At 39.9% G+C, this 14161-nt stretch overlaps 1 protein-coding gene across 3 annotated transcripts in view; it reads left to right on the top strand.

Moving 5' to 3' along the window:
* LOC308412845 (myosin IXb) overlaps positions 1 to 13903 on the top strand; it is a 31201-nt gene extending 17298 nt beyond the window's left edge. Inside the window, exons 15-41 of one of the 3 annotated variants that reach the window (XM_080907461.1) lie at positions 211 to 333; positions 411 to 450; positions 556 to 678; positions 856 to 936; positions 1036 to 1146; positions 1265 to 1387; positions 1641 to 1790; positions 1972 to 2114; positions 2646 to 2969; positions 4918 to 4996; positions 5231 to 5422; positions 7354 to 7439; positions 7549 to 7628; positions 7950 to 8134; positions 8480 to 8584; positions 8731 to 8901; positions 8993 to 9025; positions 9112 to 9223; positions 9311 to 9384; positions 9487 to 9679; positions 9858 to 9986; positions 10814 to 10919; positions 10993 to 11124; positions 11223 to 11346; positions 11901 to 11998; positions 12087 to 12208; positions 12808 to 13903. In XM_080907461.1, the coding sequence (XP_080763587.1) occupies positions 211 to 333; positions 411 to 450; positions 556 to 678; positions 856 to 936; positions 1036 to 1146; positions 1265 to 1387; positions 1641 to 1790; positions 1972 to 2114; positions 2646 to 2969; positions 4918 to 4996; positions 5231 to 5422; positions 7354 to 7439; positions 7549 to 7628; positions 7950 to 8134; positions 8480 to 8584; positions 8731 to 8901; positions 8993 to 9025; positions 9112 to 9223; positions 9311 to 9384; positions 9487 to 9679; positions 9858 to 9986; positions 10814 to 10919; positions 10993 to 11124; positions 11223 to 11346; positions 11901 to 11998; positions 12087 to 12208; positions 12808 to 13076 (3508 nt within the window). In that variant the 3' untranslated portion in view covers positions 13077 to 13903. Of the gene's footprint in view, positions 1 to 210; positions 334 to 410; positions 451 to 555; positions 679 to 855; positions 937 to 1035; positions 1147 to 1264; positions 1388 to 1640; positions 1791 to 1971; positions 2115 to 2645; positions 2970 to 4917; positions 4997 to 5230; positions 5423 to 7353; positions 7440 to 7548; positions 7629 to 7949; positions 8135 to 8479; positions 8585 to 8730; positions 8902 to 8992; positions 9026 to 9111; positions 9224 to 9310; positions 9385 to 9486; positions 9680 to 9857; positions 9987 to 10813; positions 10920 to 10992; positions 11125 to 11222; positions 11347 to 11900; positions 11999 to 12086; positions 12221 to 12807 lie in introns of all 3 variants that reach the window. The other 2 variants (XM_080907463.1, XM_080907462.1) reach the window with 2 other exon arrangements.
* The last annotated feature ends 258 nt before the right edge of the window (positions 13904 to 14161 follow it).

The raw sequence follows: 14161 nt of genomic DNA, 5'->3' as shown, positions 1-14161 counted from the left end.
ATATAACACACAAGTACATGAATGGCACATATTGGGAATTGGTCTCGATGCAGACACCAACAAGATATATGTCGTTTAGCACTGGATGATGAATAAAAAGCTTAACATCCAGTGAGTTAAGTTTCACATGGTCATATAAGCAAAAAACAAAACATAACATAAGAACGGTTCTGTGCTGATAAAGTTAAAGAGGTTCTCTCATTCTTGCAGTACCAGCACGAGTCTGGATTTCTCCTTTGATCACTCTGATGAACGACCAGTTGATGTATTTGATTTTTTGGCCATGGGTCACGACCAAACCAGCCAGCCCGTCTGCTGTACTGTGCAGAAAAGGTGAGCTTGCTTTTGGTTAAACAGTTATATTATATATAACAGTTTTTCATAATCCTCTTTCTGTCTGTTTTCTGCAGGAGAACTAAAAGCGGTCGACAGAAGCAGATTATCCCAAAGGTAAAGCCTCATAACTCATGGATGTTAACTGATTCTTTATCAATAGTCTTTGATTTTGTTTTAGAGTCAGGAAGCTCACAGTTATATTTATGTTTTATCAAACAGAACCTTGTTGATTTGCGTTCTCTCCGACACATTATTGGTCTCACGGGGCACGACCTAACCAGCAAATCCATCTTCCATCCTCACCGAAAATCAAATCCTTCTACAGTAGGCTCTCAGTTCCAGGTTTGTCTTCAGCATAACATCTAAAATATCCCTGGTGTGGAAACATTTTAATACTATGTCATTCTTAACGGTGATATCCTCAAGTGACACCCTATCAGAAAGGCTTAAAAACTCTGTTGCCGTTTAAGATGAAGTACTTTAATGAAAACTTGCTCACTGTTTGTATGCTTCTTGCAGGCATCACTCACAACTCTGATGGACAGAATTGCAAAAGCCGAGCCTTTCTTCATTTTCTGTGTGCGCGCCAATGCTGAAAAGGTAATCTGTGAATCTGTGGCATCATCATTATGAAGTTTATATGTTTCACTGAATAAGAAACTTCATCATTTTTTTTTGTTTTTTTGTTTATTTAAACAGAAGGAGCTGTGCTTTGATGATAAACTTGTCCTAAACCAAATCAGGTATACAGGCTTACTGCAGATAGTTCACATCCAGAAGTCTGGCTACAGTGCCAAATACACATTTGAGGTGGGCACTCGTTTTAATGTGATTCTACTTATAAATGTATATAAATAATCATCCTCAGGAAAGGAACAACTGATTCATTCATTTTCATCTTCTGATGCTGTTTTTCTCTCAATGGCAGGAATTTGTTGAGAAGTTTAGGATTTTGTTTCCACAAGGAACTGCTGCAACTCCAGCGCACATCACGGCACTGTTTGAGTGGATGGCTTTGGATAAGAAGACCTACCAAATAGGAAAAACAAAGGTAGATCACAATATCGCTTTTCAAACCAATCAGCCCCATATTAAATTGCCTCTGGTCTCCCTTTAAAAGCGTTCGTTAATAACTACAATTTCAGAATTACAATAATACATTTTAGAATTCTGACGCAAGTAAACTAATAAACACGCATAAATGTCAGAGAAGCAGGGTGTGTGTGTGCTAAAATCTAGAGAAGAGTTAACTGCACAAATGTGTCTGCATTTATTATATGTATGGCATCTTCTTATCTACTCAGGTTTTCCTTAAGGAAAAGCAACGGCAACTGCTTCAAGACACACTCAACAAAGAAGTGATGCGCCGCATCATCACCCTGCAGCGCTGGTTCCGCACGTGCCTCATAAGGTTCCACTTTCTGCACAAAAGAGATGCTACAATGATCATACAGGTGCAGCACTTTTGTTTATGCTCACTGCTAAACAAAAACAAAAAACTCTGAGGCTGAGCCAGTAAGATTTGGGTCACTTAGGCTCTTTTTTTTTTTTTCTTGCTGTGCCAGTAACTGAAAATGTTCCTCAAAGTCAAAAACATACTTGATTAGGGCTAAAATAGTATTTCTGCTCTTACAGAGGAGATGGCGTCAGTTTTCTCTGACCCAAAATCGAACCGCTACATTGATGCAGGCAGCATGGAGGACGTCCATGGAGGCATCCAAACACACGGAGTGGAAGCAGGATGATGGCGGCTCCAAAGACCGGGGCGGACGGGAAAGGTACTGATGTGGCTGAAGTGCATTACAGGAGTAACAGCTCTTGTAGTTATTATTCAGATATGCCATTACTCAGATTGTGAGCATTACACTGATTGATCTCTTTGAATTGATGATGTATCCCACACTCAGTGCATTAGGCTCATTTATCTGGCGCAGAGTGCTGCATTCAAGGGCATGCAAGCAAGCAGTAGATGATTTCAGATTAATACTATAAGGAAATATGTGTTTGCTCACAAACACATGCCCTTGACAATCCAGTTTATTTTTAAAGGCATGCATTTATCAGGGTATGTACGCTGAAATGCACCATTTGAAAAATATGCTTGTCAGTGCCCTCTGGTGGCTAAATAATAGTAGGACAAAATAGGATATGTGCTAATCTGCTGTATCTGTAATAGCTTTACGGAAGCAAAATGGTCTCTGGTTTAATAATAAATTTCAGGTAAAATGAGAATTTAGCAGTTAAAAACTGTTAGGATTCATATTCATTTCACTTTTTTCTCTTATCTTTTTCTTTTTTTTTAATAACAGCTTGGGAAAAAGGGAGTTGAAGAGGCAGGAAAAAATGGAGCAGCCTGACCCAGTCAATAGTCTTGCTGTACAGCGGGACAAAGGCAATGAGAAACGTCAAGGCAAATCCCCTCCATCACTCACCAGACCCTTCTCCGTCCCTGTAGATCTAGTTTCCATTAACAATGACTCCACCAGCCACACTAAGGGAAACACACTTCAGCGCTACAAAGATTTCGGGGGATTCAAGGAGAAGGCCGATAGGTGGAAGGACAACAGACATAGTGAAGGAGATTCAGGTTCTGAAGCACTCCGGCAAAGAAATTATAGGAGAAATAAATTTCAGTAAGTTTTTCAACTTCTACAGTCAGTGGTTCTGCTAACATGGCCTCAGAAAAATGTTTTGAATACAGTCCAAGGTCCAAATTTGGGCAACCACCACAGTGCATTTTATTATTGATGTTTTTGAAGTGAAGACTTTGAGCTCACAAAGACTCAAAAGTAAAAGTTTAATAGGATGCCTGTTTCCTCATTCTTCAGTGATCAATTAAGCAGATAAGTGTTTAACTTTTTTTTTTTTTTAGATTTTCACTGAAAATCTGATCGTGAGACTCAGTGAGACGATGATGTAGGTGAAGGAGGCCATTGTTAGGCTGAAAAGAAACCCACCAAGAGATTTTTGAAACTTTAGGCGTGGCCACATTAACAAATCCAATAAATTTTTAAAGAGTAGGGAGTGCAAAGCACACCAAAAGGCCCAAAATGGGAGACACGTTTTTTCCTTAGCTAAGAAAAACCTCACCCAGCAAGTCCAAAACATTCTTTAGCAGGTAGGCGTATCATTGTCAAGGTCTGCAATCAAGAGGCGCCTTCATGAATGTGAATAGGGTGAAGATGAGACAATAGCCGGGAAAATGTCTGTTACTGCAGCTTTAAAAAAAAAAAAAAAAAACTTTGCTCAGAAAGTTGAAAGTCACACTAAAGAAGGAGTTCAGTTAAACAGCGAAGAGCTCAGAGAGTCCAAATCTAAATGATTCAGCAAGAAGCTTAATCCCAAAATGAATGTAGGGCGTGCGGTATGACCAAGGTTTTCTGAGTCTGTCTTTGTGGCAGCACAGTGCAAACACGTTTGAGAAAGTGATTAGCTGCATCTCCACTATGTGGTGCAGAGGATGGTCATTATCCACAGCCACAGTTATTTGGATGACCTCCGCATCACCTGACAGAGGAATCCAAACAGTGTGTGGATTCACACTAGATCCAAACACCAGCAGCAAGGACAAATTCCCTTAGTGAGTAATACGGATGCATTTCTGCAGGAAATTATTACGCAATCAACATCCCAGTCTCCCTGAAAAGTCCTGAAGTCATGGAAGGTCACACTGTGGTCCGGGAAGTGAGAGTGTGTCTTCATGAAAAGCGCATCAAACTGCACTCTTTGTTCCCTCTGGTGTTAATCGGCTCACCACAGCTGGTCCATCTTATATTCCACAAAGATCACATGCTCCCCGATGATCGTTAGACCAGCTCCAGATTTCAAATCGCAGCTGGGATTTCAGACTTTGCTCCGGGCAGTCACATCATCATTGATGATCAGGTGTTGGAAGTTCTCTGTCGTTGAGAGTGCAAAGGAAGACAAGTAGTAGGCTTTTAGATCTTGACTTTGAAAGACTGGGGGGAAACAAAAGACAGCCACTTCATTTGCTTGAATGTGAGCCAAAAAAAACAACGTTAGATGGAGATAAAGTTAGTAAAATGAACAAAAAGCACAACAGCAGCAGGTTCTGCCACTTGCTTCCAATGAATGGCGTAATAAAAGCAGAGGGTTTACACTCAGGCAAAGAAAGGCATTAAACTTGATTGGGCTCGCACAGTTCTGGAAAAGAAGACAAAAAATTTTTTTGGACAGATGAAATCACCTGAAATTATGTCAGTTTGTCCAATTACCTTTGAGCCTCTGAAAATGGGGGACTGTCGGTGATTTTGGTTTTTTGGTTTTTTTTTAAAGGCTGTAATTCCTAAACCCTGTACAATAGTACTGGTACAACCCTCGAGTTAAAGCTGCAAGTCTGCACAGTCTGCCTCAAAACTAAAAAGACAAAACTACAAAGATGATACCATTGTCCAAATAGTTATGGGTCTAACTGTATGACATGCTTTCTGTTTAAGCATCTTGAATAAGTATTTCTGCCTTAAGATCCTAAAGTATAGATTCTCATGCTATTAATGATTGGAAAGTGTTTTATATTTAGTCAAACAATCACTCATTGCTTTTATTTCCCTCTACAAACAGCACCAAAAAGTCCATGTCTGCAGATGAACTTTCCAAGATCAGCTCATCAGGCTCTGACAGCTCATCTTCAGTCAACGAGGTAACATCAGCTCCTGTATCAGTGATTGACCTAAAAAGTTTAATTTAACCTGTCTTTATTATTTTTGTGCTCTTATTGAGTGATTGTTAGTGTCCTTGCTGCATGTATGATAGTGTTGTAGCTTTGTGTACTGTGAGCTAATGTTACAGTGAAAAACACATGAAAGGAGGCTTCTTGCACATCAAAGGAGGTCTCACAGACCTCGTACCTCATCACTTTCCCTGGCCCAATTAGGTCAAGGTCCGGGTCCGCAAGCGCAAGAAACACAAGCGGCGCTTAGCCTACGCCCGCAGTGGTTTGATGTGTAACTTTGCTGGCTCCAAGGAGAGCGAGTACTGGAGCTTTCCACTGCCGCCCATAAGTCCCTGTGTGGCCAGTCTGACGAGCTTGGTCAGTAGCGCCGATGTCCGGGACCTCAAATCCAAGGTTGGATATAGGGATTTTTTTGCCAACCAGATCTCTTCTCTGCATGCAACTCTTGCATGTGTATGTACCAAATGGTTGGATAGCTTGGATTGTTCTGGGACTTCTGATTTCTGCTGTGCAGGCCAGGACAGTGAAAAATGGGCTGTTGCTTTCAAGCAGAAGGGAAATATTAAAGCCCGTTTTTAAAGCTCATTTCTGATCTTTCTTGTCTTTCCGACCAAAATGAGGAGAGGGTCAGCAAGGACAGAATATTAGAATATGAAAAGAATATTATTATGTGCTCTGATGTCAGTGTGTTTGGTCACTTCTTGTCGTTATGGTTATGCAACACAAACTAACATACAGTATTTAATAGGCGGCCATTATTAAATCAGTTTTGATTTATTAACTTATCATCAAGTCTTTTTAATTGTGGACTGAAACTTCTATTAATATTTAACTATAAGGAATTGTACATATTAAAGTAACATATGTTCCCCTTGACCCTGATAATGCATATATGCAAATATGACTTGTTGATTTCCTCTTTACAGAGCCATCCTGGTCTATTAACGACTGCTTAACATTAGGGCTGCCACAAAAAGATTATTTTGTTAGTAACCGATTATTTTTGCAATTAGTCGACTAATCAGATCATCATCCATTGGACGTAAAACGTACAGCTTATTGCACCAGCATGCATGTGCTCTTATATAACTATCATTAGCTTACAGCTTGAAGTGTTTAAGGTATGTGCTAACTAAAAATAAAGACAAGATGATAGTTTATTAAACTTTTAATTTTTAAATTTGGAGTAAACTCTCTACCATCTCACACTTCTGTTTAATCGGTTTTCTGTTTGACGTTTATTCAGCTGTGTGAACAATATAACAGTAGTTATAGTATAGATTTGAATGCTCGAGGTGTAAGTGCAGCCACTCAGCCTGTACTGCATGTGTCACAAGTTAAAAGACAAAGGCAGACTATGCTTACAGGATGTGATGTTACAACACTAGTGAAATATTAATGTGTCATATTTCAAACGTATTTCTTTGTTCTAACAAAGAAAATTAAAATCATGATGAACAACAGGAGTAGTGATTACTGTAACTATATCACCAAGTAAACTCGCAACATTTTTAAACATTTTGTTGTTCAGCAGCAACAAGACTGACGGACTGTGTTTGAGGTAATATCACAAATGTCACAGATTTAATATTTGGTGTTTATTTGCTGGCTTGTCGGTAGCGGCCCTTTAAAAGCAAGTCTACCACACATCTATTCGACCAACGCCAGCTGATCTGCGATGCCAGTTAATCTGGAACACCGGCTCTAGTGAGCCTTAACCACCCGGCTAGCTATCGAGCTGGTGGGTAACAGACGTCTCCGAAAACGTCAGGGCACTTTTGCAAATATGTGATGTCTTGATAAATTGGGCAAATATTTGAAGTTTACACAGCTACATTCTCGCCTAAAAATATCTTAAAAGTTTATTTTGTGACCCAAAAAGACACCCGACACAAATCTGGTAAAAGGGAGGACGCATTTGTCGCAGCATTTGGAGGAGTCTTTGAGTTTGGACATCCTTTGTCGCATCGCTGTTACGTAATCGACCTGCAAATGCGACTTCCGAAAGATGCAAAAGACACCTCTGAACTTGGACACAGCTAAGATACCGAAGACTGCTTCTTCTTCTTTGGCGTTTAACGGAAGCTGGTGATGGACTGTCACTATTGTGCTGCAGTTATATCATGTGCATTGGGTGTGGTTTGGTGGAGGCACTTGTAAATTTAAATGTAAGCCTTTAAGATGATATTGGTGCTTGCGCAGCAGGGGAGCACGGTTGGGGGGAAAGGAGTGACTGTCACTTTGGATCAGAACGTGATTTGTTTTGTTGTTGTTGGCTTCTTTACACAATTTGTGCTCCAGTTTTTAAAATCTTTGTGTTTCAGATAACTGATGGCTCAACGTTCTCCCTTCCAATCCACAACACCAATGAGGACAGCATAGGACATCACGACACCAGCACCCCTGATAGGTGAAGCCCTCACTCAGTTAATTTATAAAAATTCAAAATCCAACATTAACGTTCTGTGGTAATTTGATATTCTGCTACATGGAATTTATGCAGGTTGTCTTTTTTGCAGGACTTGGTCTCTCGGTAAATTCCTGAGGAAAATGGCACCCAGAATATCCCCCAGCAGTGAATCTCCAACAGATAAAGCAGGTAACCACAAGTCTGGAAATGCAGATTCAGTGTATTTATATAATGCAACACTGATGACACTTTAATGACTGACATGTAGTAAACTTTAAATGGGCTGCAGGAGATATTTAAGTCAAAAGATGTTGGATTTAGAACTGTATTTGATACGTTTTATAGCTTTAACTGTTGGATAAAGACCTCCTCCATGGCCATTTCTGCTACACCAACATAGTTTTAAAAATTGAGCATTTCATTAAAATTACAGGATTTAACCTTCAGTTAAGTCAAATCTTATTGTAATGTTATTACTAATATTGCTATCTGTCCTTTTGCTGCCAACAGTCACCTTCTCCAAGCACACTTCACATTCTAACCAAACGACAAACCAAAACAGTGCGAAATCAAATCGTAACCCCACCATTCGAATCAGCCGTGCCACACGGGGGTTGCAGTGGGACTCCTCTCTGGACCAAGAGGTTACTGACAGCAAGGAGCTACGAAACCTGGATGAGTTCCTTGGGAATCAGGTGAGATCACAACTTAAGAGGGAGAAGGAGCAGGTTTCTAACTTGAGTTTAAACCCACACGACTCTCTCATTTATACCATAAATGTGCTATTTTCAGGACTTACTTCTTAGGTAGATTATCATTGTACACATAGATGGGCAACATGAAATGGGTCCCAGTTATAGCCAGCCCAGTTATTTTACACAACTTTAAAACCAGATTTACAAGTTATTTAAAAAATGCCTTTTTTGGCACTAAATATTGTCCATATTTAGCACATTATTTCCTGTCTTCAGCTTCAATATCAGCTATCCACGTTTAGAAAAACGTCTAGTTGTTCACACTTTCCTCACCTTTGTCATCAGGTGAATGAGCTGCAAACTAGAAAGGATCTGTCGCCAGCTGAGACGATTTTTCTCACAGCCACGATGCAGTTCAGAGAGAACATCAAAGACATGTACTCTGTCCAGGTCAGTCAGTGTTTTAACTTGTTGGCTCAAATGACAGAGGAATATGGAAGGCAGCTTTTTCATGTTTTCCTTGTGAAAATCTTCATTTTTTTTACACTTTTACTGACCAAATAGCTTGAAAATAATAATTCTGTTGGCACCCTCAGAAGCCCCAGATTCACTACAAAGATCTGATGAAAGGCTTCCATAACAAGGTGAACACGCTAGCAGGAGCCACTGAAAAGGGAGAAGTTCCAATGGTGGTAAACCTCTTCCAGTCTGTGCTGGACGGCTTCATCAGGGCCACAAAGAAACGAGCAGCGTCTGAACCTGCAAAGGTAAATTTTATTGCATTCGGTCGATCCTCAGTTGCTAAAATACTTTAAGAGTACAGCTCATTTATATGTATATTTCCCTTCTGGGTTCTAGACGTTGAAGAAGAGAAGGAAAAAGGATAAAAGTGTAAGTGAAATATCATAATTGAATTTACTTCTCGTGAATCTTGCTGAGTCTCATGAGGGATCTTGCTTTATTTCTTGTGTCTACAGCTTGACAGTCCTCTGGATCACCTGTTCAGCACATACCAGGTGAACATTATGCAGTCATGTGACTTGTGTGGCTCCTACATCTGGGGAATGGAGAAAGCCTATATGTGCAGTGGTGAGTTAAGAAAACAATTTGTATGAGCATTTCAAGAAACAATAGACAGTTCAATTTGACTGTGTTTTCCTCCTGTTTTTATTTTAGCGTGTAAGTTGATATGTCACAAGAAATGCCTGAGCAAAATCATCACGGACTGCTCGACACGGTGTGCCAGGCAGGTAGGTATTTTTCAATCAAATATCGTAGTATGAAAGAATAAGTATAAAAACGTTCCCTTTTATTGCTTGAGACTCATGTCTACTCTTCTTATCTTGTGATAGGATGGCAGTTTACCAGCCTCAGCTCACTTTGGCGTGCAGGTGTGCGCCCTCACCAGTAAAGCCAACCCCGTGCCCATAGTGATGGAGACGTTGCTGATGCACGTGGAGCTAAACGGCCTCTACACCGAAGGGATTTACCGCAAGTCGGGCTCGGCCTGCCGAGCGAAGGAGCTTCACCAGGTTCTGCAGAAAAGTAAGAAATTAATGAAAGTTGAAATGCACGAAGTTTCCAGAAAAACTATTTTACAAGAGTATAAATTCTAAAAAAAAGTCATCAAATCTCCATAACCCAATGGCAAAAAAAGCCATTTAAAATAACCTCTTTTTGAGTATAATTTTTTGTGTGTGTGTGACCTGTTTTTTACCTTCAGATCCTGAGACAGTATGTTTGGATAACTACCCGATCCACACCATCACAGGCCTGATTAAACGCTGGCTCAGAGAGCTGCCTGACCCCCTCATGACATTTTCCCTCTACCACGACTTTCTGCATGCTGTGGGTGAGGAACTGTTTAAACTTTGAGCACTTTTTTTTTTTTCAGAAATGCCTTAATTCTCTGCAAACATCCTCTTAGACTTTGGTTCCATGTTTACATGTTAGTGTCACACAGCTTCTCCACATTTTTAATTACCTGCTCAGCCACGTCCCAAAGGTCCTCCACTTTATTGAGATCTGGAGACTGTGGAGGTCATTTAAGTACAGTGAACTAACTGTTCAAGAAACCAGATTGAGATGATTTGAGCTTTTTGACACAAGAGCAATGACACAATGTGATCTTCGTTTGGCACAGTTGGTAACAATATGCAGGTAGGTGTGGCATTCTGAGATGCTTATCAGGGCATTTTCAGCCAGAGAACTCCTGTTCATTCGGTTTCTGATCATTCTCTGTAAACGTTGTGTAAGAAATCCCAGTAGATAAAACACTTTCTGAAATAATCAGACCAGCCTGTCTGGTACAAACTACCACACCACAAAGTCTACTTTCTTCCGCATTCTGATGCTCAGTTTGAATTTAAGCTTGTTACTTTTACCATGTCTATATGTTTAAATGCATTGACTTGCTGTCGTGCATTTGGTTAATTAGATATTTGTGTTAATAAACAGTTGAACATGTGTAACTAATAATGTGGCGTGTTATGTGTATATGTTATTGCTTAAAAAGAAACATAGCAGTTATAACTGTGTGACTATTCTGCATAATATTGACAGACACTATGTACATGTTGACTCTGTGTTTCAATGGTGACTTTAAAATTTTCAGTATTTTCAAATATAAACAAATGTGAGTGCAGATATTTAAAATTTCCCCTGTTAATTCATCCCCAGAATTACCCGAGGAAGAAGAGAGAATAAAGGCCGTGTACCAAAAGCTCGAAGAACTTCCTCCTGCTAATTTCAGCACGTTAGAGCGGCTGATCTTTCACCTTGTCAGGTAGGCAGAGTCGACTTTTCTTCAGTCATGTGGTGAAAGTCCAGTGAGATTTTGACCCGTTTGTTTCTCTCAGAGTTGCAAAGGACGAAGAGCACAATAAGATGTCACCAAGTGCACTTGCTATTGTGTTTGCCCCCTGCATCCTGCGTTCACCTGATTCTGATGACCCCCTCCTCTGTATGAAGGACGTGCCTAGGACTACACTGTGAGTGATCATATTGTGCACTATTGCAACTTTACACAGTCCTTGTTAGACACTGTATTTCTAAAATAATAATAATATTAATTGACTGTTTTGCACAGTTGTGTGGAGATCCTGATCACTGAGCAGTTCAGGCGCTACAACGAAAAGATGCAAAATATCCAGGAGCTGGAACACGCGCAGGCCATGGCTGTCAATCAACTCAGACTCAGAAGACAAGCCACGGTGAGAGGACGCTACAAAGGAAGAGCAGAACAAATGTGACACCAAACAGCGTTTGTTTAACTGCATCAGTCCGGGTGATGTTTTGCATTAAGACAGACCCTGCTAAAGAGAAAAGTAAACTATCCCAGAAACACATATTGGAACTGTCCTTTCTGGGGTTCAGTGACTGCTCCAAGCTCGAGATGCGTTGTTTGTGGTCTTCCACCGCTTCCCACACAGCTTGAAATTTGGTCTCATACTTCTTGTAGGTGTCTCTTATTTCTGCCAAAGGTTCAGCTTTGTGCTCTGCTAGCTTCTCGGTTAGCGGAGCTGTGATTGTGCTAGCAAGGCTCGCCGACTCATCACGTTCTTGTTCCTCTTTCTTCCTATTTTTCGACATTTTCCAAAATAGCGGGCGCAAATGGTCCTTAGCAAACAGTTCTGAGCACAAAAAAAGTAAAGTAGGTAAATGATTAAGTAGAAGTTATAAAAGTTCGGGAGCACTAACAAATACGAGAGAGAGAGAGATAAACCCACAGATAGCTCACAATAATGCTGCTCTGGCCTCTGTGCAGGTTGTTGAACAGTCTGAGCTCAAGGTTCCACAGGAAACACAGCCTGATGAAGCGGTGAAGACCCTCCTTGAAAGGATCAAGTCCCTCAAGCAAGAAAAGTGAGCTAGTAATGTTTACTTCTAGTTGTACTCCTTTTATTCCTCTTATTTCTCTCATTTGAATGTTAATATCTTTTTTTGTTTACAGGTTGGACTTGGTCTCCAGGTTGCCTGAGCTGGATCAGGAAGAATCTGACATTGAAAACTTAGACTCCTCATCATGGTTGAGCACCGACAGCCTGGACCTACTAGGGACACTGGACTTGGAAGGTCAGTAAAGAGGTATGGTATTTTCGCCTTCCTCTGGGTGTAACAATGAGAGTTTGTCACTTGGTTAAACATTGTAAAGTTGTTTTTCACAAACCACCATTCACTTAACCTGTGTTCTGTGTTTTTTGATGTCACTGAGCTGGTCCGGGGTCTGTTTTGGCCACTTTAAAGTTTTTGCTCTCTCTCTCTCCCTCCCTCCCTCCCTCACTCTGAGAGTGTGTTTACTTTTGTTTTTTTGGGAGGGGGGGAGGGGTTGTTTTTTGTTTGTTTGTTTTGATATGATAGTATCTTTCACTTGCACTGATCTCTCATTATAGTGCAAAGCTTTAAAGTACATATTCAACACTGAACCAACTTCAGGTGTTATATCTGCCGCATTTCTAATGAAATTACAAAAGAACAGGCCTCGCCTGGCCATGAAACACATGTAAATGAGGAATTATGTATAAATCGCAGTAATTCCCTAACAATAAATCTTTTTTTTTTTTTTATAACACAAAAATTATGTCTTAGGTCAACAAATTATGACCTAAACGGGAGCTTCTCTTGTGTACTACATCTGCCATACCAAGTGTGTTTAGTAATGTTTGTGTTCTCAGGAAAACCAATCACGCATGTGAAAACCCAGGAACCTGACCTCCCTCCCAAACCTGCTGACCGGACACAGAGAATTAGACATCTAATGGTTCAACGCGATCATGAACAGAAAGAGTTCACATCTGGAGAAAAAGCAGATGTTATCCAGCCTCGAAAAGACACTCCCTCCCCAGCCAGCACGCCCCAGATAGCCAGTAAGAAGTTTAACGGGAGCTCTGACGACCTGGACATCCCTTACATTGACGAGGATGAAGATTTAAACGGAGAATAACACCATAAATTGTTATAATTTGAAAAATTCCCAAATGTGTATTAATGGAAACAAAAAAGTGTGCGCTTTGTTTTGTAGACGTTTCGATTTGTCCATGCTGGTATGGAAATGAACTGCTTTGAAAATGTATATGTATTTAATGGGAGATGATGCTGACTGTTCTTTCGGGGGAGGTTTTATCATTATTATTATTATTATTATTATGGCAGATCTGGATTAGTACTTCTCTTTGTATCAGTATACTGCGTGTAATTTTTTTAACCTATTTCAGAATTGTACAGCTCTGATTTTAATAAAAGGCAGATATTTTTGACGTGTTCTTTGTGACGAGCTCCGTCAAGAAATATAGAACGTGATAAAGAGCACTCAAGTACACAAGAGTGTCTTTTACTAATTAACTCTGAGCTCAATCACTGTGTTACTAATGAATGCCTTGTGTGTTGTTGGGGAATAAATAGCTTGTGCTTGTACCAGAAAACTTCTGACCTTGTACATAAAGTGATTCTGTCTCCTAAAGACTTCAGTGCTGCATTTTGTGTTCTCATCCTGCTCACAAAGACATCCCTTTAGTTGTATTTCTAGTTATATTGATTTAATTCTACACTACTGTGACTGATTAAGTTTACCTGACTGACTTTATTTGCTATTGCAAAGCTGTGCAACTTCACCAAGTCAGCATCTGTTTATAATTTCGTTTTCTTTTTTATTTTAGGACATCATCCAAGTTTTGCCAATATCACCGACTGAAATAAACCAAATGTTATCAAGGCTCAGCGTGCTGCAACATCCTCTAGTCACTAATGTACTTATTTTCTGTCATGTGTTAAAGGTTAATAGGAAAAATTTATTTTGATTATTTTATTACTCAAGTCAAGAATAAAAAATAAAAAAATGAAGCTGGAAATCGGGTCAAATCATAACAAGCTGAATTTAAATGTAATGCTGTTGACATTCAAACTCATATTTGCGGCAAATTTAATAAGTGAGTATTTAATTGGAATAAGTGTTAGAGTATTTTTTATTTATTCCAATAGCTGGGAAATTACAGTGTTACAGCAGTCAACAGTGAAACACAACTCAGTAAA

The sequence above is a fragment of the Rhamphochromis sp. 'chilingali' genome, assembly GCF_963969265.1.
Source record: "Rhamphochromis sp. 'chilingali' genome assembly, chromosome: 16".
NCBI lineage: Eukaryota > Metazoa > Chordata > Actinopteri > Cichliformes > Cichlidae > Rhamphochromis > Rhamphochromis sp. 'chilingali'.
The sequence above is the reverse complement of the archived record's forward strand: the minus strand, read 5'-3'. Positions and strand labels throughout refer to the sequence as shown.